The following is a 12,314-nucleotide window of genomic DNA, read 5'->3' as shown; positions in this document are numbered from 1 at the left end:
ATTATGAAATAAGTACTTAAAATGAAACATTTATGAAGATGGGCATGGAGCAAGCCTAGGAGCCTATATGGGAGCAGCAATTGCAATCTAGCAGACAGTTATGGTCACATTTCCCACATACCCCAAATCATAGCATTTAGATCATAAAAGCTTAAAGCTTCAAGTAATATCATCAGTATTAATGGATCTGCAGGAAAACATTAAGAAAATAAATTAAATCCATAACTTTTTTCTGACACAGTAAGTGTTGGTTATTGTACTCAAAGCAAAAAGTGATGAAAAAATAGATTTTTAAAAAGCATGTCATTCAATGCTGGATGAGGCACACTCCATTACGGCGCTGAGAATGATTTTTAGTTTGCAGAGGAATTAAAATACGAAGTTTCACATGTCTCAGGAGCATCCTACAAAGACATGATTTTAAAAGAGCCTCTGAGGAACCCTAGAACCACCTTGCTCTCTTCAGCACTCGCAGGCAGAGTCACACAGGGACTACAGCTAACCACATGGAACCACAGAACGCATTGGAAGGGACCTTGAAGACCACCCAGTTCCAACCTCCTGCTCTGGGCTGGTTGCCTTGGCCCCATCCAACCTGGTCCCGAGCACCTCCAGGGATGGAGCATCCACAGCTTTTCTTTTTTGTGAGCCTGTGCCAGGGCCTCACGATTCGCTGAGTATATTCTCAGTAACATATGGTATTAGATGCAAAATCTGTATCTAGTCTACCTATCTTACATGGCCATTTACCACAGCTGCATTTACAACACCAGAAGTAACAAAAGCAGCAAACACTAATCACAGCATCCAACTGTGCCCATTAACTACTGATGTAACCTCAAGCACTGAAGGATTAGTGTAAGTGCCAATTGTAGTTTGGAGATTACAAATAACATTTCCTCTCATCTGATATAACATCTGAAGTTCTGTGTTGCAGCCGCATGATACTGCAAAATACCTTAAATTATATAGAAACCTCTGGTTCAAAGAAGCAGTTTGTTGCTCAGAGAACTTCTGCACTCCTTTCAAAGAACGATGTGTTAAAAAATATTAGGAAAACTAATTTTCTGGCATCTTCTGCAGGCTGGCTAGGCTCTCATCACTGGGCATTTCATGGAGAGTCAGGAAGCAGAGGGTTGACATTTAACAGCTGGAGAAAAGAGCCTACAATTCTGTAATTTGGTTAAGAAACAAACCCATATCAGTTAATAGGGAAAGCTGGAGAGTTTGAGACACCACTGTAAAAAGGAGCCCTGACACTGCTTCCTGAATGAGAGTGCAACCTCCAACAAAGCTGATTCTGGTCCGGCGTCAACTATTATCAATAAGTTAGGATCTGAAAATACAACTCCAGAGTGCAACTGACATCTCTGATGCTATTAAGTTAAAAAACAACCAACCAACTGAAAAAAAACCTAACCTCTCAGACAAGAATTGCAACGTGTCCTGTATATACAGCCCTAATGTCCAGCTTCCTGTACATTTGTATGATTTCTTCCTCCTAAATTCTCCTATCTTAAGAAATGCACAACAGTATTCTCTCACTGAGCTTCAGCAAGATAACCAAAGAAACATGCATCTAAGCCTTTGCTTTTATTAATCTTTACAGCAAGGATGTATTCCAGCTAGATGAGGAGAGTATTTGTCAAGCCCCTCCTGTCACCTTCACTATGTCCTTGTCCCTTCTTTCCTGTTTCCTTAAGCTGACACTGTTGGAAACATGATCCTCAGCAAATGGGCCTTTGGTCAGATCCTGCATAGTCTTTCCTAGCTTATGTTATATTTTTTAGTATGTGTGCATGAAATATAATCTTAATGTCTTGCATTCTTTGGTAATTAGATACAGGGATTCTAGATGAAAGCCAACTGCTGTAATGCAGTTTTATCCACATATTAGTTTTCAACAGCCAAGTAAAGGGGCCTTTAATATGAGTGTTCACATTTCAAAGTAGAGAGGAAATCTATAGGAAGCAAATAAATACAAATATTTATTCTTCCCACATATTTTGTAACTACCTTATTTCTGCAGCACCTGAAACAAAACTATGTGTGACAGCTTTAACAAAGCAGGAGATAAACACTTATATTTTTCAGGCAGGAAAAGAGAATGAAATGGAGGTAGGAGCTAAAAATCATCCCCAAGTGCTCAGAAAGAGATCTGCAGGAGTGAACTCTGGATTTTTACTCTCAGATTTTAAAGAGAACAGGCTTCATGCATCAGTAGTTCTGAGGAAGGCATAAGGCAAGGAGCACACTTTCTAAAAGCCATTGCAGCTTATTGAAGCTACAACACACTGTGCGTGCCTCAAAGGCTTAGGAACAAAAGAACAGAAAGGTGAATTTATTACCACTGCAGCTGTAGGATGCTTATAACTCTAAATACAGCTCTCCAGTGATTTCCACAGCTCATGTCTGCAGAGACAGACACAGCCCATCACAGCGTCTCTCTGTTACTGGCTTCCCAACCAAATCTCAGTGACACTGAGCAAGCAACCAACAGCTCACTCAAAAGGTGATAAAGCAGAAATTCACTCATTGTAACTACTCTTTAACTTCTTCATTGTCAGTTGGTCTAATTAAGGTTTAATTGATGAATGTTTTCCCTATATGCACGCTGTTAAGAAGGTAAGTTCATTGGCTTGCTTGAAAGATTGAGATCACCTGGAACTTCTGACTGGTTTACCAGCTTTCCAGGGAGGGCTGTGAAGGAATAGCTGCAGTGAGACTGCAATGTATCACAAGGCAGCTTGCAGACCAATGACACCAAGTATTTAGCAAAAGTCTTAGGGCTGAACTCTATCCCTTTTACAGTGCTCTAATGGAAAAGAATGAGGAAACAGGAAGAAATGTGGATATTTGAGGCAAAGATGTGCACTAAAGCTTTATAGCAGGTTCAGGGAGAGTTCAGTACTCTGCCCAACTCTCAAACTGTGTCTTACAGGACAATTCATCTCTATTTTACCTTAAATTCATCCTTTAGTTCATCTTTAGTATTTTAGTTTCACTGATAAAATGCATTTTTTCTTGACTCCATCTATACTGGGCTGTAATCTGCCCCTCTTGCCTAAAATCAAAATATGTCCTGTGACATAAAAATACATAAAAATGTGGAAATATAAAAAGTGCTTCCCTTTGTGATATATGTTCCCATTTTAATTTCTAATTATTTGATTAATATAGAGAGCACTGCTCTGCCCTGTGATGACGAGTCACTAAGCAGGAAGAAGAGCGAAACTGCTTCCAAGAAAATTAAAAATTGGAGAGCTAAGTTAATTTGGAGGGACAGGTTCCTTTTATAATTTTTTTTTTCATGTTAGGCTTTGGTCCTTGAATTCTCTTTAATTTCATTTCAGACACGTGCAGAACACATGAGCTGCACATGAATATGAAGAAACCATCTTTTGAAGCCTGCAGGACTGTGTGCTTATTTCGAATACACACATAAACCTCCCTATGAACTACCTTCACAATAATAATTAGAAGTTAGGATGCTCAGTGTTAGTAGACCACCATTTACTCCATACATGATAACAGTACATGTATTATTTTCAGTTTTTAAAATACAGGTAAGAAGTGACTCAAAAGCCCCACTTTCTGGCCATTGTTCCTACAGCTATAACCATGTACTCTCACTGCTGAGCTCTGATTTTTTAATCTTGCTTCTAATAAACTTGCCATAAACAATTTCATATAATTTGCATTTGTTTGGACTTTCTCTTTTGTCTCTTCTGTTTTTTTGGAGAGACGAGGGAAATACAGACAGTGAACGTACATGAAGAGAACAGGAATTAAGGAGCTGATGAGAAGTTCTCAGTTCTTTATGATAACCCTAGCAGTTCCATTCATCTCCTTGTCATGCAAACCACTGCTTGCATATCCCTTTGTTTACTATGTATGTACATTTTTACAGAACTTTCTCTTACTTCCAAGCACTTTTATCTGAGGAACACGCAGCACGTTTCAGATAAAGAACAACCATATTACATTTTATGTGTTAGTCTCTGCATTAGTTTATTCCAGATAGAACAAGAAACCCAGGTGCCTCAATATCAAGAGGAAGAGATACTTGAGTTTTGATGGCAAGCACTGGATTGTTGCAGGACTTGCAGTTCTCATGAGATTGGCTGCCAAATGTAGACACATAACTGTGAAGGAAGTTCTTTTGAGGCTTAGATAAACATTTGACTGTTTGAAACAAGGAAAGGAAAATGCAAACGTTGAAATGTATTTCTACAGTATTATCCTCATCTTCTTCCCACAGCTGAGAAAATCATTTTATTGTGGATGCTTTGTAATATTGCCAAGATAAATATGCTGTAGGCTTTTCTTAACAGCAGGAAAACTACATTATTGGAATGTAAGCTTTTCCATTTAATTCCTAATCATCAGGTGTATTATATTATTGCCTTAAATCGTTACCACTTAGTACCTGAAATATCAATAGCTAAAGATTTCACCAATTGCTTTCATTTGCAACAAGATCTAAAGCCTTAATAAGCCAGAAAAAAATAAAAAAAGATATTGGTTCACATTTCTATGGCTATTCCTTGCTCTCCAAAAGAAAAACCCAAAGCCATAGTAAAAACAACTCAGCACTTCCCACATGGAAATAGAAAAATCAAACTACTTAGGCGCTTTGCCAGTTTTGAAAACATTTTAAAATGAGGAGCCCCTGAAAGAAGCACAACTGTACAGTTTTAAGGTCTTTTAAGACGGTTTCAATAAATGCTTCAAGAAAGGTAGAGTGAACAGTATAAATAGTGTAAATTACATAGAAAGGAGAAATAAACTGTGCCGGGTCTTTGAAATAAAACAAATATTTATGCTGATATAAAATGCCTGCCTCTCTGTATGATCTGTAAAACGGTAAGTAATTTTCTGTGTAGGCTACTTAAACAGCACTGTAAAATGTTTCGTGTTCCTTTGCTGCTAGGAATTTTCTTAAGAGAGAAAAACTTCATCTCATGTCTTTATCTGCACAGCTAAATTAAAATGCAGTATGTCAGCAGTCAATACAATAAGCTGGACGGTTACCGACAGTTTACCTGATAAAAATCAATCATTTCCTACAAAAAGGCTGACTTTGGTCCCTGTTCTTCCAGTTCCGTTCTCTTCAGTGTATCTTCAGTGTTTTGGGTGAATCAAAAACTGGCTGTGGTTTGCTGACAGCTCATGTGGTTGGGACTAGTCTGCCCTCAACAGGGGTTTTGGGGAATGGAGTAGCTTTATAGGAAAAAAACGAATGAATATGTAATATAATACTTGGTGTGTGTCGTCACTGTCATTTGAATTGCATGTTCACTAAAACTGAATTTGACATAGTACAGATCTGGTAGAATATAGAGGAGCAGCATGTCAACTAGAAATTCATATATAATAGGAAAAACCTGACAAGTAATGCATGCTTTGTGTATTAACAGTAGCTTAGAACAACTCTGAAATGCCAGTGATTGCTACAAGCAGTCTGACACCATGGTGATAATTGCAGTTTAATATCACTAGACAGCAAACATGACTGCCACAGCTAATGGGAACATGGCTGTATTCAGAACCCGTGTGGATAGCTATCTGTCATGGAATTGCTTTTCAATGCTTTTTCTCTAAAATAGCTCAGATTATTGCTTATGCACTTATATACATACATTCTGTTTATTTAACTAAGGATACGTATTTGAGATTCCATTTGCTCTCTCTGCACATTTCTTAGTATGGCCGAATTTATTCTGCTTGGTGACTCAAGTGCAGATAAGCCATAAACAGATGCATGATACCAGATCTCCAGCACAATTGCAAGTTTGATAAATACCAGCTGTTTTTGTCTGCTATTATTGGGACTCAGAGAAACAGAAGAAGGTATCATGTTGCATAAACTCTGGCAGTAGTAATTCATCTTCCCTTTGCCTCTGAAAAATCTGCCAAGCCGAACCTGCTATTAGAACTGTACTGCTTCACCTGAGACCTTAATGTTCCCTAGGCACGGTGCAATTAGGCAGAATTAACCACTTGTGTTTGCAGGCTGTAATGGGACTTCTAAATTTAGCTAGAACTATCTACTGAAAACTGATAAAGTGGTACCAGCATGTCTTCACAGACACCTGTACGTGTAGAATTCAGCCAAGCAATGTTTCACAGTGACAGCCAATGTAGAGAAAAACTGTACTTTGCTCCTATCAGAAAGTAATAGTCCCTTCATGAAATCCTCCACAGTCCTGAATAGTTGAATCAGGAAAGCTCATGGACAAAGGTGGAGAGTTCTCTCACTTAACTCTGGACTCACAAAATTGATCAAACCCACTGAAACTAGGTTAAATGCTAGAAAGCTAAATTTTTTACATCAAAATCTGGATGAGGTAAATCACACACTCAATTCTCTTATATTTTGCTAACTTCCTTATTGATGCTTTTATTTAAAAAGCAGTGATTTTCTCTCATAAATACTTATTATCTGGACTAATTTTCCTGGAAGCAGAAGGACACAGTCACGTAGTAGAGAGACTCTATGCAATTGGTAGGAACAGTTAATCTTTGCTTAATTCCAACCCGGCTGTCTGAGGCAGACTCAGATCTTCCTGGCATTTGTGCTCATGCTTAGCTTTTGCGCTATCTGTCTCCAGAAAGAAAATAGAAAAGAATGTAGAACAAGCAGTAACAAAAATAAACTGATAGCTAAATGTTGAATACTTACTACATGCACATTTAAAGATCGTTCTTATAGTTGCATACAATGTTTTTAAAAGCAAAGTCTGTGAGAAAAATAGAGTAACTTCTTATGACTAGAATTGCCACTTGAATTTTCAGTCCAGATGATTTCTGATGATAGCTGGGAAAAGCACTGTCTACACCAGCCTCATCCTTTTAAATGGGTTAATTTATGCACTTATCTTTTACCATATGTCTCTAAGTTTATTATTTTGCTTACCCTCCGGCTGGTATTGTGCTATGATTGTTACCGTCTGCCCTGCTCCCTTGAGTGCAGCTGCAGCCTGCTCGTGGGTAGCACCTCGAAGATCGATGCCATTCACCTACAGAAGGAATGCAAACAACAGATCTGAGTAGTTTGACACTAGACAGAAAGACCAAGGTTTTTATTTAAACACCTGATGCTTGCTCAGATGCAAAAGTGAAGGTACAAACTCAGAAATGCAGAGAGCATACTAACTATGACTGCACATGAGGATCTGCACTAATATGGCACACACTGGTGTCCCTATTTCTATCATTCCTCTGTCATTCCTATTATCTGATCACCTCTTTTGGGGTTTTCTCCTCTATTGAGTTTATTTTTGGTGGCCTCCTAATGAATTTTTTTTTAAATATAAGATTTACAGTAAATTACAGTGTTGGAGAACATTGCAGGCAAAGAAACTGCTCCTTCAGCCAGACCTTGAAAGCCCATTCTGTAGCTTCAGGGAAACCTGGAAATACATGAAGCAACTCTAACCAAAAAACACTGATCAGAGAACTTAGAGAACTGAAATTTGAGCAATCTTTTTTTTCTCCTGCTGCCTAGAAATATAGCCCTATCTTGCATGGAGCTGTGAGCAGGGAGAGCTTTGCTACCTCTTCCAATCTGACATCAGTAGGTATTTTCATGGAGCCTCTCTTATTTCATAGAATCAATTGAACTGGAAGGGGCCCTTAAAAGTCATCTATTCCAACTCCCCTGCAATGAGCAAGGACACCTACAGCTCCATCAGCTGCTCTGAGCCCAGTCCAACTTCACACACTGAATATCTCCAGGGATGGGGCATCCACCATCTCTCGGGGAAACCTGAGTGTCTCACCACCCTCACTGTAAAAAACTTCTTCCTTACATCCAATTTAAATTTCCCCTCTCTTACTTTGAAACCACTTCCCCTTGTTTTATCACAACAAACCCTGCTACACAGTCTGTCCCCTTCTTTCTTACAGCCTTCCTTTAGATGCTGGAAGGCCACACTCAGATATCCCTGGAGCTTTCTCTTCTATAGGCTGAACAGCCCCAGCTCTCTCAGCCTGTCCTCGTAGAGGAGGATTATCTAATGTTTATATTGTGCTGCATGAGCAGTGGAAGTTTAATAGAGTTCTCAAAGTAGGGAAACCATTCCAAAAATATGGGATAGCTTTAAAACTTTTTTGATTTGTAGATGTGGAGTTAAATGCTTTGTCAGCAGCATCCCAAAGAAGAGACAGATTTGATGTATAAGATTATTAAATGCTCCAGTAATGTGAATCTTGCTTTCCAACAGGGCTGTTACTGTTCAGCTGTAGAGAAGTATTTGTGGTTATTTAATGCATTTGCTTTATTTATTTATTTATTTATTTGACTTTCCTTCTCACTTTTTAAAGATTTACACATCATAACATTTCAGTGAAGAACAAGAAATATTTGGCACACAAACATCAGCAGGACAGAAATCCATTTCCAATTGCTCAAGAAAAGAAAGAAAACGAAAATGAAGTAAAGGGGTAAAAAGAGAGCGATGTCATAGATTTTGTGGCAAAGAGACCTTTTTTCTTATTTTTATCAAATACTGAAACAAAATGGCTAAGAATTTACTGAAAATATGAAGTTAATTTTATTTAGATTTTGACAACATTTTAATTGTTGCAAAAATAAATCTTATTACATAGAAGTTTACAAATTACAGCTGTTCATTTATTTTGATCAACTATGTTTTCAAACTGTGTTTTCAAACTGGCCTGTTTTATCTTGCTGTCTTTCACTAAATCTCAGAGAACCTGATTTATTATTTATTTATTTATTTATTTATTTTGGTTGAACACATATTTAATTATTATTTACATGAAAAAAAGTATCACAGAACAACAGAATGGCCAGGGTTGGAAGGGACCTCAAGGACCATGAATTTCCAACCCCCCTGCCACATGCAGGGCCACCAACCTCCACATTTAATACCAGACCAGGCTGCCCAGGGCCCATCCAACCTGGCCTTGAACACCTCTAGAGATGGGGCATCCACAGCCTCTCTGGGCAGCCTGTTCCAGCACCTCACCACTCTCTCTGTCAAGAACTTGTAGTAGTCTTTACTGATATGTGAAAACTATTTCAAATATTAGACTTTGATAATCTTATGTGTGATAGTAGTTATCTAAAAACACTAGATTCCAAGAAGACTGCATTATGCCATAGAACTGCTGACTAAATGCAGATATGTAATTGTCTAGCTGAGCTTTCACATTTCTGAAAACATTATTCTATAAGACCTAAAGATTTGCTTATTAGACTTGTATAACAAATACAATCTTCTATAGTTTTTTCTTTTTTTCTTGATAATAATGAAGGAAAAAAACTACATTTTTTTTCCTAAGCAATTAATCTTTCATTCCCCCAAATACTTTTTAAGTTTCACAATTTGATGATCACTTAATGTTTCCCCATTATATTTGCAAAATGGATTTCTTCTCATTCCTTTAAAAAAAATATAATGAAAAAATGATTTGAATTTCATTTGCCTATATTATTCCAATGTCATTCATAGCTATAGAATATGTAGAACTTTAGAGAAGCATGATCTGTTGCAATCTTTTATGGTTATAAAAAATGAATATGCACTACCTTATCTTCAGATTCAGAAAGGAGACAAGTAAATGTGGAAACAGCATACCAAAACAACATAACCTATTTAAATCTTATCTTACTCATATCCTCGTGCATATTGTATAATGACAATAATGATGTGAAAGAGGAAATGAATTATAAGTTGCCTCACAGAAAAATAAATGAATTTTTGAGCTCCTGTGCCTGTATGTGAATTTCACATTAGAGGGTATGAATGCCACTACTGTGCTGATTACGCCTGCTTCATCCGCACACCTGTCCCTCTGGGGACCCTTTGGGGCAGCACAGGAAGGGCATGGGAGGCAGCACAGTACCAAAGGGAAGGATTTTCAGCAGACAGGAGAGTGGATGACTGATAGAGTATACACAGAGATAAGACACTTTAAGGAACACTGGAGTAGCTGCTACAAGGTAATAGTATAGGCTGGAAGACCACCATATCTAAATAAACACTGAAAGCAAATATCTGTGACAGAACATAATAATTTTGAGAACAGATATGTATGGATCTCCATGTTGCTACAATCTACCAACTGAAGGTAAGCTGTGACAATTACTCAGTATTTCTATGAAATATTCTGGATTTGCCAAATATTAGCATATTTGGCTTATGTATTTAAAAGCACTATATGCTGATAATCTGATAATGTCTACATTTCTGTTATTTAAGTGTCCAAAATTGATATTATTTTTACAATTTATATCAAGAATGTGTACAGGAAAGTAAAAATCTTCACTTACAAGTAATTCTCTTATGCCCCTGAAAAGAAATGCTGACCATGAAGCAAATGTAAGATTATAAATTCCACAGTTTCTCCAATAAAAGAGTCCTCATCTTCTAGTTTGAAAACAATGGCTGTGAAAATGCCTGGTGGAATCTTTCCAAAAAATGAACCAAAGGTTCAATAATCCATCAGGATTGTATATGTGAACCTCAAGTTTAGTGGATGGAAAAATAGAAATGGAGTCCTGCAAAAATATTGATATAACATCAAAAGAGGAAATAATTGCATACATTCTAAAAGAAGAACTGAGAGAATCAGAGTTTTCAGCACCACAAAATCATTTATGTTGTAACGAATGATACTGATAATGCCTAAAGACAAGCATAGTGTTATATATTAGTCTACAACCTCTGTAGAGAACACAAACTTCCACAAATGAGACACAATTTAGACTCTTGCCGTGAAAGCAAGAGGTTTTGTGCCCTACCTTTACTCAGGGATAGTACTGTGACATTTAATGCTGAGCATAGGCACATCAGCACTACAGTTACTCATTAGTCAGTGCTTTAGTCATAGCTTTGGTGTCTCTAGAGGCCTGATGAGAATCTTGTCTATGTCATGCCATAAAAAAAACCTCAGCCTGGAGCTGGTGTCTCTGAAAAAGACAATTTTGAAGCCAAGTTATCTTTAATAATAAGCTAGCCTTTTATCTCTGTGATTTTGTTGTTGTTCTTTGTTTTTTTTTCTTTTTCCTCAATATCTGGAGTCCTCGAGAGACTCCTGAGAAAGATGCAGTATGAACTGAAGGAAAACATTGAGGAACATTCCTGAATTCCTGAGCTCCTGAGCTGGGTAGAAGGATATGATGTCACTGGTTAGCATTAGCAGCATTAGAAATCAGTTTGTTTAGGATTAAGCTTGAGGACTGTAAACTTGTGAAAGCAAATTTCTCTTAAGCCAAACGTGAAAACATTGTGGTGGTCTATAAAAGTTGTATTAACAGAACATCATGCTTTAAAAATCATTAATGAATTATAATAATCTTTCTATAGATAAAAGAATGTATGAAAGGGAAAGAAAGTACATGCTTATTAACAATCTCTACGATCCTCTAGTCCAAATGTCCACCTACCACCAGTACTGCCCACTAAACCACGTCCCTAAGTACTAAATCTACCCAGTTCTTAAACATCTCCAAGGACGGTGATTCTACTGCTTCCCAGGGAAACTTGTTAAAAAAATAAAAAATAAATAAAAAAAATAGAGCCACTAAAATAGCAGTTGATTTCTTTCTACCCTTCGGTCCTGTTAGAAGAAATTATTTTTTAGGATGCAAACACTACATATTATAATGACTAAAACTCTCTGAAATCAAGTACACTTTCATATTAGGACATGGGCTGGGATGAATGTCTGGGAGGACTTTCAGGTCTGAGTGGTTGAAATGAAAATAATGTGGAAAAGGAATGTCAGAGATAAAAGAACACATCAATTCTATTTCAGCATTTTTTTATCAAGACAATAAACAAACTAGATAAAGAAGACTAAATAAATGACCTTACTATGCTGGATTGCTAAATAGAGATCTCCTTCTTATAGATACACAACTGCAGAATAAAATCAAACAATTATTGCCTAATTGACAAGTACAAGACTGTTTACGTACTGTATTGTTCACCAATGCCTGTGACAAGATCTCACTATGGAATAATAAATGTTGAAGTTCTAACTTTAATGATTTTTAAATTACCTAGTCTGACTTTAATTCAGTGTTAGAGGAGTAGATGCTAACTAAATTTCTGACCTGACAAGTACTGTTTCCCAATATTTAAAAGCAAACATAATCAAGTCCCCAAACTTCTAGTTAAAAAAGAGCACAATCATTTAAGAGCATTAATTCTTCATGAAAGACACAATTAACTCACACATTTAAATCAAATTCTTACCCTCGGGCCAAAATGAAAAAGAGCTTTCAGAGGGGTAAAACTAATATTCTATATTGCCTTTTCCTCTGAAACAGTATCTTA

The 12,314-nt window shown here is 37.1% G+C and overlaps 1 protein-coding gene across 1 annotated transcript in view; it reads right to left on the bottom strand.

The window, feature by feature from the left end:
* LOC122175185 (disks large homolog 2) overlaps positions 1-12,314 on the bottom strand; it is a 737,856-nt gene that overhangs the window by 199,888 nt on the left and 525,654 nt on the right. The window contains exon 14 of the mRNA XM_042862630.1: positions 6,920-7,022. Coding sequence (XP_042718564.1) covers positions 6,920-7,022 — 103 coding nt within the window. The remainder of the gene's footprint in view (positions 1-6,919; positions 7,023-12,314) is intronic.

Source organism: Lagopus leucura, unplaced genomic scaffold, assembly GCF_019238085.1.
Source record: "Lagopus leucura isolate 7727_CA_CO unplaced genomic scaffold, USGS_WTPT01 Super-Scaffold_702, whole genome shotgun sequence".
Taxonomy (NCBI): Eukaryota; Metazoa; Chordata; class Aves; order Galliformes; family Phasianidae; genus Lagopus; species Lagopus leucura.
The sequence above is the reverse complement of the archived record's forward strand: the minus strand, read 5'-3'. Positions and strand labels throughout refer to the sequence as shown.